This window comes from Nerophis ophidion, linkage group LG07 (genome assembly GCF_033978795.1).
Source record: "Nerophis ophidion isolate RoL-2023_Sa linkage group LG07, RoL_Noph_v1.0, whole genome shotgun sequence".
Lineage (NCBI taxonomy): Eukaryota > Metazoa > Chordata > Actinopteri > Syngnathiformes > Syngnathidae > Nerophis > Nerophis ophidion.
In genome coordinates this window covers 73,826,563-73,840,475 of record NC_084617.1, presented here as the reverse complement: position 1 = coordinate 73,840,475, position 13,913 = coordinate 73,826,563, and the positions used below count along the sequence as shown (strand labels likewise).

Genomic DNA, 13,913 nt, shown 5'->3' with positions numbered 1-13,913 from the left:
GTAAAACCCTGTTAAAAAAAAAAGGAAGAATGGTTAAGCGGAAATGACTATAAAATGCATTAGGGCTGGGCGATATATGGATACATCCATCCATCCATCCATCATATTCCGCTTATCCGAGGTCGGGTCGCGGGGGCAACAGCCTAAGCAGGGAAACCCAGACTTCCCTCTCCCCAGCCACTTCGGATACAGTTGTGATCAAAATTATTCAACCCCCACACAATTTTGGTGTTTTAGCATACGGTGTTGATGTGGAAATGGTTGTCTCAGCATTTTGTTGGTGTGGCACCGAATGGCGATGTTGACATGCGGAGTAAGCACTCTTCATTATCTAGCAGGTGAATTTTCAAATGATGCTACATATTAGCAGTAATGCTACTTTTTGTAGCAACGCTTTTGCTCCACACTTGACAAATTACGGTTGTCTGTTCGACATATTCCAACTTGGAACCAAACCCCCGCCAGACGATGGACCCCCCGCTGTTTTTCTTGGGAATTAATTATTCCTTCATTTGTTACCTGATTCGCACCTTCTTTCTCTAGTATTACCACTCGCACCACAGCTAACGTTACCCATGCTGCTACCTCTTTGCTCCGCGAGTGCGTGTACGTATGTGACGTATGTAAGAAGGTGCGCTTGCTGACTGTGAGAAGCAGAGACAAGAAAGAGTGGAAAACGCCTGTAGTGTAATGCCAGCAGCTAAAAGCAACTGCGTGAGAACGTATACTCCAATATCACCATGTAGTCATTTTCGGTATCGCACAGAGACAAACCCGCGATATATCGAGTATACAGCTGAGATCAAAATTATTCAACCCCTCACACAATTTTGGTGTTTTAGCAAGTTGGACGTTTATTCCGTATTTTGTTTAAAGTCATATCAAATAAAGATGTGTCAAATAGACAAATGCAACTTAAATAGTAACACTGTATTTTACAAAACACCAAAAAAGGAATTTTTTCTTAATATTTCATTGACAAAATGATTCAACCCCCTAGTTCAGGGGTCGGGAACCTTTTTGGCTAAAAGAGCCAAAAAGCCAAATATTTTAAAATGTATTTCCGAAAGAGCCACATAATATTTTTTTTTAACACTGAACACAACTAAACGTGTGCATTTTTAAGTAAGACCAACATTTCTAGAGTATAATAGGTCTCTTGTTCTTTGTAATAACATTGTCATTCCGAAGCTAACTGTGGAGGGGGCGTGGCCTGTGGGCCTGCAGTGAACTGGGGTGTGCCAGGACCGGCCTCTAAATCAGCGACAGGTGCATAGATGGCCCACCTGGGCCTTGTTATCTAATCACCTGTCACTCTGTTATAAGCAGCAGCCAGGAGGAGAGACGGGGTTGGGGCTGGAGCCAGAGCGCGAGCGAAAACGAAAGAGAAAAATACAATTGCTGGAAAGCAACTGAGGGGTCTTATTGAAAAATAAAACAATATTGTAAGCCTGAAATAGGCTTTTATGTCGGTGCTTGGTGGTCTGAAGAAACCCCCAGAAGGGCAAGCCCCACACTAACCAATAATAAATAAATAACTTCTTACCATTAACGCAACTTCTTGAACAGGTGCGGTAGAAACGGGTGGATGGCTTAAAAATGCATGAGAATGTTTTATATTTTGAACATTATTTTTAACACTGTGATTACAACTGGAATTATTCATTATTTATCGTATTAAGCAATGCCAGCTCAGATTTATCCGAGAGCCAGATGCAGTCATCAAAGAGCCACATCTGGCTCCCGAGCCATAGGTTCCCTACCCCTGCCCTAGTTCCATGCATCTTTAGTACTTAGTAGAACACCCTTTGGCAGTAATGACATCCTTCAAAGGTGATACATAACCGGACACAAGCTTCTTGCAACCATCTACAGGTATTTTAGCCCATTCCTCTTGGGCAAAGGCCTCCATCTCCATCTTCTTCCGCTTATCCGAGGTCGGGTCGCGGGGGCAACAGCCTAAGCAGGGAAACCCAGACTTCCCTTTCCCCAGCCACTTCGTCTAGCTCTTCCCGGGGGATCCCGAGGCGTTCCCAGGCCAGCCGAGAGACATAGTCTTCCCAACATGTCCTGGGTCTTCCCCGTGGCCTCCTACCGGTTGGACGTGCCCTAAACACCTCCCTAGGGAGGTGTTCGGGTGGCATCCTGACCAGATGCTCGAACCACCTCATCTGGCTCCTCTCCATGTGGAGGAGCAGCGGCTTTACTTTGAGTTCCTCCCGGATGGCAGAGCTTCTCACCCTATCCCTAAGGGAGAGACCCGCCACACGGCGGAGGAAACTCATTTCGGCCGCTTGTACCTGTGATCTTATCCTTTCGGTCATGACCCAAAGCTCATGACCATAGGTGAGGATGGGAACGTAGATCGACCGGTAAATTGAGAGCTTTGCCTTCCGGCTCAGCTCCTTCTTCACCACAACTGATCGGTACAACGTTCGCATTACTGAAGACGCCGCACCGATCCGCCTGTCGATCTCACGATCCACTCTTCCCCCACTCGTGAACAAGACTCCTAGGTACTTGAACTCCTCCACTTGGGGCAGGGGCTCCTCCCCAACCCGGAGATGGCACTCCACCCTTTTCCGGGGGAGAACCATGGACTCGGACTTGGAGGTGCTGATTCTCATTTCGGTCGCTTCACACTCGGCTGCAAACCAAAGGCCTCCAGTTCATTTATATTCTTAGGCTTGCGTTCTGCAACTGCCTTCTTCAAGTCCCACCACAGGTTTTGTAGAGGATTTAAGTCTGGCGACTGTGAAGGCCGCTCCAGAGTCTTAACAGTAGCGAGGTGTTCTTCTCTTTGTAAGCTTCATTTTTTTCTCCTCCAGACATAACATTGATTCATAGGCCCAAAGAGTTCCAGTTTTGTCTCATCACTCCATAGAACAGTTTCCCAAAACCTTTGGGGTTTGTCCAGATGGTTTTTGGCATACTGGAGTCTATTTTTCTTGTGCCTGGTAGTCAGAAGTGGGGTGCGCCTGGAAGTTCTGGCATGGAGACCTTCATCTCGTAGTGTGCCCCTTATTGTCTGGGACGAAACCTGCGTTCCCCCCTCTGCAATGTCCTGTTCTAGTTCCTCAGCTGTTACCAGGGGGTTTTTCACCACTGTACGCACACAGCATCCTCTTTCTACCACGCCCAGGTAGTGTTTCCACTGTGCCTTTAGCTTTAAACTTGCGAATTATGCTCCCAACTGTTTCTCTTTGAATGTGTAATGTCTTTGCTATTTTCTTACATCCATATAATTTCTTATGAAGAGAAATTACCTCCTCACTTGACTTCTTTGACCACTCCCTGGACTTCACCATGTTGCAAATACACCATTGACCATCTACAAGAAGTTGAGCGTCACAGTCTTTTTCAATCAGTTTAATTGTTGCTCGTTACGGTTCTAATCACATTTACAGGTGTTTTCGACACCTGATTGAACAGACCTTATTCAAATTCTGTTCTTAAGAGTTATGATCTTCAAGGGGTTGAATAATTTTGTCAATGAGATATTAAGAAAAATGTCCTTTTTTGGTATTTTGTAAAATACAGTGTTACAATTTAAGTTGCATTTGTCTATTTGACACATCTTTATTTGATATGACTATAAACAAAATATGGAATAAATGTCCAACTTGCTAAAACATCAAAATTGTGTGGGGGTTGAATAATTTTGATCTCAGCTGTATACTCGATATATCGCGGGTTTGTCTCTGTGCGATATAGAAAATGACTATATCGTGATTTTGGAGTATACGTTCTCACGCAGTTGCTTTTAGCTGCTAGCATTACACTACAGGCGTTTTCCACTCTTTCTTGTCTCTGCTTCTCACAGTCAGCAAGCGCACCTTCTTACATACGTCACATACGTACACGCCCTCGCGGAGCAAAGAGGTAGCAGCATGGTTAACGTTAGCTGTGGTGCGAGTAGTAATACGAGAGAAAGAAAGTGCGAATCTGGTAACAAATGAAGGAATAATTAATTCCCAAGAAAAACATCAGGGGGTCCATTGTCTGGCGGTGGTTTGGCTCCAAGTGGGAAGATGTCGAACAGACAACCGTAATTTGTCAAGTGTGGGGCAAAAGCGTTGCTACAAAAAGTTGCATTACTGCTAATATGTAGCATCATTTGAAAATTCACCTGCTAGAGAATGAAGAGTGCTTACTCCGCATGTCAACATCTCCATTCGGTGCCACGCCAACAAAATGCTCAGACAACCATTTCCACATCAACACCGTATGTAAAAAATAGTCGATAACGTCCGCAGTAACCTACCACGTAGCGATATGATATCCTATTATGCAGCTCATTTTTATTTGACAGTTATTGAAATATCTTGTGTGACATCATGCACAAAAGTGCACTTTGTTTTAAACCACTGTAGTGCCGTTCTGTACAAAAAGTGCACTTTAATTTAGTGTTGTTTTGATATGTCACCTTAGTGACATCATGCACAAAAGTGCACTCATAGCTTGTGTTAAAATGTCTCTGACAATCTCGCACTTTCTGTTTTGGAAATGACATAAATGTTGTGCCATTGCTTAATAACTGTTTAATAAATACACTTTTGCTAAATTTACTTCAGTTTTGATTTCCCTCTCTGCATGAAAGTTTAAAAATAGCATATATTAATCCAGTATGAAGAAGAATGTTTGAATGTAGACACATAGAATCATCATACTGCTGTGATTATATGCATCAAGTGTTCATTCAAGGCAAAATATGGAGATATATATGGTGTATCGTGACATGGCCTGAAAATATTGAGATATTAAAAAAAAAGGCCATATGGCCCAGCCCTACATTGCATTATAACAGTTAAGCATAACAACGACTAATGATGTAACTTTATCCTGCTTTCTGCAGATCAATATTGTTGAGCTGCCCAGTAAGGCTCCAGTGTGCACCTTGGTACCCGATGCCAAGTTGGGGATGGTCATGTGTGTCAAGATGTGGCAGGTAAGAACCAGGCAATTTTCTATTTGGGCATTTGCATCTGGTTTCACCACTGTAGATTTTGCACTTTTTTTCCTATTTCCTCGCTGTGTTTTTTTTTTTTTTTATACAATGTGCTTTATTGTAATTGCCCACCAATACATGACTAGGGGCACTAACAGAAAAGTCAACAAAATATGCACGTGACACATAATTTACAACCCGACAGCTCATCCTGGGCCCTTTTTCCAAGCATTTCTTCTTAGCTGGCAGAGAGTCCCAACACTGTAATTAAAGTGTTTGGAATGGCTAGGGAGTTCTCAGCTATATATCAGCCTGCAGCTGTACATCCAATCTGATCCCAGCACAAGTTTGATTTCTGTTTTGTAAATTAACGAGTCCCTGTAATTATTTTCATGGTTAATAATTACCGTGTTGAGCTTCAAGGGGGTTTGTCTGGAGCACATGCTGATTTTGATTTAGAGAAATAAATCCAACACATCTAAAATGTATCCTCATTTTTATTACCGGTAAATATACAATTGCACTCATGGAAATTGCATTTGTTTGAAAATTTATGATGACCAATAAAAACATATTTGACATACCGTATTTCCTTGAAATGCCGCCAGGTTTATAGTATACGCCTGCCGGGTCAAACTCGTTTTGCAAAATAATAAGCACATGCTTAGCATTACAGTCGGTTAAGGATTAACGCCGGGTCAAACTCGTTTCGAAAATGTTATTTTTATTAGCGCATGTCTAAAATTTCCGCCGGGTCAAACTCGTTTCGCCAAATAATTAGCATATGCCAGCCCTAGAATTTCCACCGGGTCAAACTCGTCACGTCACGAGTGACACTTCACCTGTCATCATTTTCAAAATGGAGGAGGCTGATTTCAATAATTTGAAATTGCATAAAGGGAAGAATATCAAGAGCTATTCAGTAGGATTTAAGGTCCAAGCTATTGAATATGCTGAAAAGAACAGTAAGCAGGTATGTTTGATTAATATACCGTAGCTGCGTGTGTCAAATATGAGTCATTAAATGACTCCCGCCAAGCATTATTGACCTACGTTTAACAACTAAGGTATTTCACTTTACATTTTCTGTGTTGACTGAGCTGTGTTGAAGCAGCAAAAAAGGACATTATGTTAAATGAAGAGTTTCTGTCTCTGATAGTTGATATAACAATGTAACAACATCAACTCCATGGTGTTCAGGAATGAACAGTCTCTCCTATTGTACTATTTTTTTCAGTTTTAATTACATTATTTATTAGTAATATAGCAGCTTAGTTTTGAAAGGCGATGAGGTGGCGACTTGTCCAGGGTGTACACCGCCTTCCGCCCGATTGTAGCTGAGATAGGCGCCAGCGCCCCCGCGACCCCAAAAAAGGGAATAAGTGGTAGAAAATGGATGGATGGATGGGTCCCTGCTATCACATGTTGATAAAAATATAACTGTTACATAATAAAAATCCACTAAATGCTTCCCATATGCCATCCATCCATTCATCCATTTTCTACCTCTTATTCCCTTTTGGGGTTGCGGGGGGGCGCTGGCGCCTATCTCAGCTACAATCGGGCGGAAGGCGGCGTACACCCTCTGCTGTAATAAATTAAGCATGATGAGTTGAACATATGTGGACCCACTTTAAACTGTTTTTTTCAAACGCTTATTGCAAACGCTTACTTACAGTAATTCATTATTTGACTTATTAAGTCATTATATTGACTTAGTAAGTCGTTATTTTGTCATTATTTTGACTTAATAAATTAGTAAGTCAAAATATTGACTTACTAAGTCATGACAATGACATACTTACTATCTCAGGTAATTAGGACTGTTTTGTGTATTGTTTTTACTTTACGGAAAAAACATCGAGTTATGTATAGTATATCGGCATCCAGCATATGGAGCGGAAAACACAACCAAAATATGTAGGCTTCCTCACGCGACGAAGTCAGCCTACTTCACCTCAGTCTCTAGTCCAGGGGTCGGGAACCTTTTTGGCTGAGAGAGCCATGGAAGCCAAATATTTCAAAATGTATTTCCGTGAGAGCCATATCATATTATTTAACACTGAATACAACTAAATGTGTGCATTTTTAAGTAAGACCAACATTTTTAGAGTATAATAAGTCTCTTATTCTTTTTAATAACATTGTCATTCTGAAGCTAACCAATAATAAATCAAATGTCATGTCTGTTGATCATGATTTTGTTTGGCCATGTGCTGTTTGTCCTTTGGACTCTTTAAGTTCCTGTTTTTTTCCACTCCCTTGTCTTGTTTCCTTGGTTACTCATTTTGTCGACAAAATGTCCGCTCACCTGCTTCCTGAGCACTAATCAGAGGCAGTATTTAAGCTCGTCTTTGCCAGTCAGTCGCCCTGGCGTCAATGTGATCTTTTCTTACTCCGTGCTGACTTGTTTCATGCCTTGCCATAGTTTCCTGCTTCATGCCATGTCAAGTAAGTTTTGTTTGATTTATGTTCATAGTCTGTTTATGCGTTAGCTTTGTTCCTTAGCCCAAGTTGTGCCTCCACTGTGAGCGATTTTTGTTTGTATCTTTTTTTTTAGTTTAAATTAAATCATGTTTTTACCTAAATGCCATGTCCCGAGTAGTCCGTCTGCCTTCCTGGGAGAACGACCCTAAACATAAACATAAAATACTTCCTACCATTAATGCGACTTCTTAAACAGGTGCGGTGGGAAATGGATGGATGGATTTAAATGCATGAGAATGTTTGATATTCTGCACGTTATTTTTAGCACTGTGATTACCAGCGGAATTATTCATAATTATCGCGTTAAGCAATGTCAGCTAAGATTTATCTGAGAGCCAGATGCAGTCATCCAAAGAGCCACATCTGGCTCTAGAGCCATAGGTTCCCTACCCCTGCTCTAGTCTATTGCCAAATTGACTTGTTCTTGTGGAGCAAAATGCTTCTTGAGATGTGTGCAAGCCAGGTGATCAAGTACAGGAAGTCTCTGACCTCTCTGCTGGGTTTTCACCATCAACTACAAAGTCACGTTTTGCTTCGGAGGTCAAATATCATGCAATATTTATTGCATTATACTTATTTCCCCTAAATACCACCGTCTGATTTGACTTCTTCTCTGCATTCATCATCTGATTTATGACCTACTTACTGGTTGAACACTGAATGCCAGGAGACATGATGATCAATTATATCATCATAGAGTATATAATAACATAATCAAGGACATGCCCCCCATATGACTTCAAAGTTGAAAACCCCCCCAGTGAATCTAAATCTTTTCAGGCTGAAGCTTTACAGAGATGCATTATTTTCTTCCCCTCTGCTGTCCTGGACAAAGCCCACGAAAAAACAGTTGTGGAGATAATGTGAGCGATATGTGTTTAAGTCAGACAAAAAAAGGCTGATTTTCCTACTTTTTACGCAGGTAAAATTAAAATAATTGGTCATCTGTGAGTTTTGTGTTTCCATCGCAAAGTCACGGTTTATTCAAATCGGGCTATTGATGTCAAAGAAGGTGGTATTTTTATGCATTTAAATCAGGAGTCACCTACGCGAGGAGTCGCCCGCTGGCCTGTTCTAAAAATAGCTCAAATAGCAGCACTTACCAGTGAGCTGCCTCAATTTTTTCAATTTTATTTATTTACTAGCAAGCTGGTCTGGCTTTGCTGGACATTTTGAATTCTAAGAGAGACAAAACTCAAATAGAATTTGAAAATGCAAGAAAATATTTGAAAGAGTTGGTCTTCACTCGTTTAAATAAATTCATTTATTTTTTTACTTTGCTTCTTGTAACTTTCAGAAAAACGATTTTAGAGAAAAAATAAAACCTTAAAAATGATTTTAGGATTTTTAAACACATATACCTTTTTACCTTTTAAATTCCTTCCTCTTCTATCCTGACAATTTAAATCAATGTTCAAGTAAATGTATTTTTTAATTGTAAGGAATAATAAATACATTTTGATTTAATTCTTCATTTTAGCTTCTGTTTTTTCGACAAAGAATAATTGTGAAATATTTCTTCAAACTTATTATGATTAAAATTCAAAATTATTCTGGCAAATTTAGAAAATCTATAGAATCAAATTTAAATCTTATTTGAAAGTCTTTTGAATTTCTTTTAAAATTTTTGTTCTGGAAAATCTAGAAGAAATAATGATTTGTGAAGTGAAGTGAATTATATTTATATAGCGCTTTTCTCTAGTGACTCAAAGCGCTTTACATAGTGAAACCCAATATCTAAGTTACATTCAAACCAGTGTGGGTGGCACTGGGAGCAGGTGGGTAAAGTGTCTTGCCCAAGGACACAACGGCAGTGACTAGGATGGCGGAAGCGGGAATCGAACCTGCAACCCTCAAGTTGCTGGCACGGCCGCTCTACCAACCGAGCTATGCTATGTCTTTGTTAGAAATATAGCTTGGTCCAATTTGTTATATATTCTAACAAAGTGCAGATTGGATTTTAACCTATTTAAAACGTGTCATCAAAAATATATATTTATTGTGAGAAATCATTAAGATGATCAGTGTTTCCACAAAAATAAACATTATTAATTATTAATATTAACATAGAGTTAAAGGTAAATTGAGCAAATTGGCTATTTCTGGCAATTTATTTAAGTGTGTATCAACCTGGTAGCTCTTCGCATTAATCAGTACCTAAGAAGTAGCTCTTGGTTTCAAAAAGGTTGGTGACCCCTGATTTAAATGAATACGCATGAATTGGTGCGTCAGATTTTGTTTGTTAGCCGTTTTAAAAGGACGGACGAAAACCAAAGCAGTTTTTTTTCCATAAAAAATCCCATGAATCCAATTCAACTGTTCCAGATACCCAAAATAGATATAGAGAATAATTTTTTAAAAATTATGTAGAAAACAATGCTAAATGCATATAAATAAAGATTAAATAACACTTTTACCTTTTATTGTATTTTTACCTTAAAGGGGAACATTATCACAATTTCAAAAGGGTTAAAAACAATAAAAATCAGTTTCCTAGTGGCTTGTTGTATTTTTTGAAGTTTTTTTCAAATATTTACCGGTCCCGGAATATCCCTAAATAAAGCTTTAAAGTGCCTTATTTTCACTATCTTCGAAATCACTATCCATTTCCCTGTGACGTCACACAGTGCTGCCAATACAAACAACATGGCGGTCACCACAGCAAGATATAGCGACATTAGCTCGGATTCAGACTCGGATTTCAGCGGCTTAAGCCATTCAACAGATTACGCATGTATTGAAACAGATGGTTGGAGTATGGAGGCAGATAGCGAAAACGAAATTGAAGAAGAAATTGAAGCTATTAAACGAAGATCTATTGACGCTATTCGGCCATAGCGTGGGTGTACCTAATGAAGTGGCCCATAGCATGGCTGCCTTATTAGCATCGCCGGTAAAATGTGCGGACCAAACAGACTTTCGCATTTTGTGACACTGGAGCAACTTAAATCCGTCGATTGGTAAGTGTTTGTTTCGCATTAAATGTGGGTATCTAGTTCCAAATGTACATACAGCTAGCGTGAATAGCATGTTAGCATCGATTAGCGTAGCATGTTAGCATCGATTAGCTGGCAGTCACGTAAATAGCATGTTAGCATCTATTAGCATAGCATGTTAGCATCGATTAGCTGGCAGTCATGCCGTGACCAAATATGTCTGATTAGCACATAAGTCAACAACATCAACAAAACTCACCTTTGTGATTTCGTTGACTTAATGGTTGCAAATGCATCTGCAGGTTATCCATACATCTCTGTGCCATGTCTGTCATCGCCGGTCAAATGTGAAGACACTTTGGTACATTCAATGGGGGTCTGGCGGCAGATTTCTTGCCAGTGGTGCAACTTGAATCCCTCCCTGTTAGTGTTGTTACACTCTCCGACAACACACCCACGAGGCATGATGTCTCCAAGGTTCCAAAAAATAGTCGAAAAAACGGAAAATAACAGAGCTGAGACCCGGTGTTTGTATTGTGAAAATGAAAATGGCGGGTGTGTTACCTCGGTGACGTCACGTTCTGACGTCATCGCTAAAAGACCGATAAACAGAAAGGCGTTTAATTTGCCAAAATTCACCCATTTAGAGTTCGGAAATCGGTTAAAAAAATAGATGGTCTTTTTTCTGCACCATCAAGGTATATATTGACGCTTGCATAGGTTTGGTGATAATGTTCCCCTTTAACTGCAAGACACATGAACACATCCTTGCTACATTACAACAAGTTCTATCTTGAATTCACTAGTGTTTCTCACATTTGTTATTAAAGCGTTGGGACTTTCAACTTTCTTTTATCTCATTTTCTGTAAAGCACTTTGAATTTCCTTGTGTATGAATTTTGCTCTTTACATGAACTTGTCTTGACCTGCCCTAGCCTGCCTTTTTATTTACAGAAGCTCACCATGTGAGCTAGTTGAGGGTTTTATTTTTCAAATGGTTCCTGTTGGAGGTGGACACCTAGGCGAGTCCCAAATTTCTGGGCTGCTTCACCCACACAATGTGTCTTGGATGGAGGCCCCCAGTGATAGGAATACTTCAAGGGGAAGAATGCCACACCGCCAGAATCTGGGCAGGTTTTTTTAATTAAAGGGGAACTTAAATTATTTCGGACTTGTGTCCATTTTTCACAATCCTTATGAGAGACAAGAATGCATACTATATGTATTTTAAAAAATTTTTTGCATTCTAATGTATAATAATCGGCTCGTTCTAAGTGGAGAGCGATGCAGATAATGGAAGTAATCATGGCACCCACCTGTTCCCAATTAGCCTGCACACCTGTGGGATGTTCCAAATAGATTTTTGATGAGCATTCCTCAACTTTATCAGTATTTATGGCCACCTTTCCCAACTTCTTTGTCACCCGTTGCTGGCATCAAATTCTATAGTTAATGATTATTTGCACAAAAAAAAATGTTTATCAGTTTGAACATCAAATATGTTGTCTTTGTAGCATATTCAACTGAATATGGGTTGAAAATGATTTGCAAATCATTGTATTCCGTTTATATTTACATCAATCAATCAATCAATGTTTATTTATATAGCCCCAAATCACAAATGTCTAAAAGGACTGCACAAATCATTACGACTACAACATCCTCGGAAGAACCCACAAAAGGGCAAGGAAAACTCACACCCAGTGGGCAGGGAGAATTCACGTCCAGTGGGACGCCAGTGACAATGCTGACTATGAGAAACCTTGGAGAGGACCTCAGATGTGGGCAACTCCCCCCCCTCTAGGGGACCGAAAGCAATGGATGTCGAGCGGGTCTAACATGATACTGTGAAAGTTCAATCCATAGTGGCTCCAACACAGCCGCGAGAGTTCAGTTCAAGCGGATCCAAGAGACCAGCGAGAGTCCCGTCCACAGGAAACCATCCCAAGCGGAGGCGGATCAGCAGCGTAGAGATGTCCCCAACCGATACACAGGCGAGCGGTCCATCCTGGGTCCCGACTCTGGACAGCCAGTACTTCATCCATGGTCATCGGACCGGACCCCCTCCACAAGAGAGGGGGGGACATAGGAGAAAAAAGAAAAGAAGCGGCAGATCAACTGGTCTAAAAAGGAGGTCTATTTAAAGGCTAGAGTATACAGATGAGTTTTAAGGCGAGGCTTAAATGCTTCTACTGAGGTAGCATCTCGAACTGTTACCGGGAGGGCATTCCAGAGTACTGGAGTTCGAACGGAAAACGCTTCATAGCCCGCAGACTTTTTTTGGGGCTTTAGGAATCACTAATAAGCCGGAGTCTTTTGAAGGCAGATTTCTTGCCGGGACATATGGTACAATACAATCGGCAAGATAGGATGGAGCTAGACCGTGTAGTATTTTATACGTAAGTAGTAAAACATCCAACACAATTTCCCAACTCAAATAGAAACGGGGTTTGATTAACCCAGTATTGGCGAAATGGAGCAACTCCCATTCACTCCACTATTATCTGACTTTTGCTAGCGTTAGAATGCGTTAAGAAAAGAAAAACGTTAGCTTGTCTTATGTAAGGATTGTGAATGATAGGCAAGTTTGTTTTTTTAAAGTGCATTTCCCCTTAAAGCGCATGAGAGAATAGTTCCCTAAATCATCCCAGTCAATGACAGATGTTATTTTTCGCATGAAAGGACAAATTCCCAACCTGCTACTTTAAGATATATTGTATGTTGTTCTAATAATAGTCCGTCCATCCAGTTTTAAAGTCAAAACTCCGGGCCTCGTCTTACATTCTGTCTGTATTGGATTTGCTGTGAAGAAGTAGTCTCACATGTGGGTTTGACTTCAGTCAGTCCGAGGAACGGTCGTGATGTATGATCTGTAAGTGCTTTGTAGTGAACAGAGGCTGGCGAGGAAAAGGGAAATGTTCCTATACAGATATCCATCACTCTCAGCTCATCACCTTGCTGCTTGGTAGCCATGACAACATGGTGGACACAAACCAGAGGAAAGGATTAGTTCCTTATGTTGAAGCGCTGCCTGCCCCGGGCCTCTGCTCGCCACATTAATAACCAGGCTGGTGCGTTTTAGCCTGCTGCTGATTCTTGATAGAAACACAACCGGGGCGAAATGATGCAGCAATGTTCCCAGATTGTAGAGTGAATGCCGTGCATCACACATTTACATACACTGTCGCCAAAAGTATTTGGCCACCTGCCTTGACTCACATATGAACTTGAAGTGCCATCCCCTTTCTAACCCATAGGGTTCAATATGATGTGAGTCCACCTTTTGTAGCTATTACAGCTTCAACTCTTCTGGGAAGGCTGTCCACAAGGTTGCGGGGTGGGTTTATAGCAGGCGTCACCAACCTTTTTCAATCAATCAATCAATGTTTACTTATATAGCCCTAAATCACTAGTGTCTCAAAGGGCTGCACAAACCACCACGACATCCTCGGTAGGCCCACATAAGGGCAAGGAAAACTCACACCCAGTGGGACGTCGGTGACAATGATGACTATGAGAACCTTGGAGAGGAGGAAAGCAAT

The 13,913-nt window shown here is 40.8% G+C and overlaps 1 protein-coding gene across 3 annotated transcripts in view; it reads left to right on the top strand.

Annotated features, from left to right (window-relative positions):
- The window catches only part of gnb1l (guanine nucleotide binding protein (G protein), beta polypeptide 1-like), a 123,014-nt gene that overhangs the window by 60,834 nt on the left and 48,267 nt on the right, over window positions 1-13,913 (top strand). For all 3 annotated transcript variants that reach the window (XM_061907088.1, XM_061907087.1, XM_061907090.1), the window contains one exon: window positions 4,856-4,948. In XM_061907088.1, the coding sequence (XP_061763072.1) occupies window positions 4,856-4,948 (93 nt within the window). The remainder of the gene's footprint in view (window positions 1-4,855; window positions 4,949-13,913) is intronic.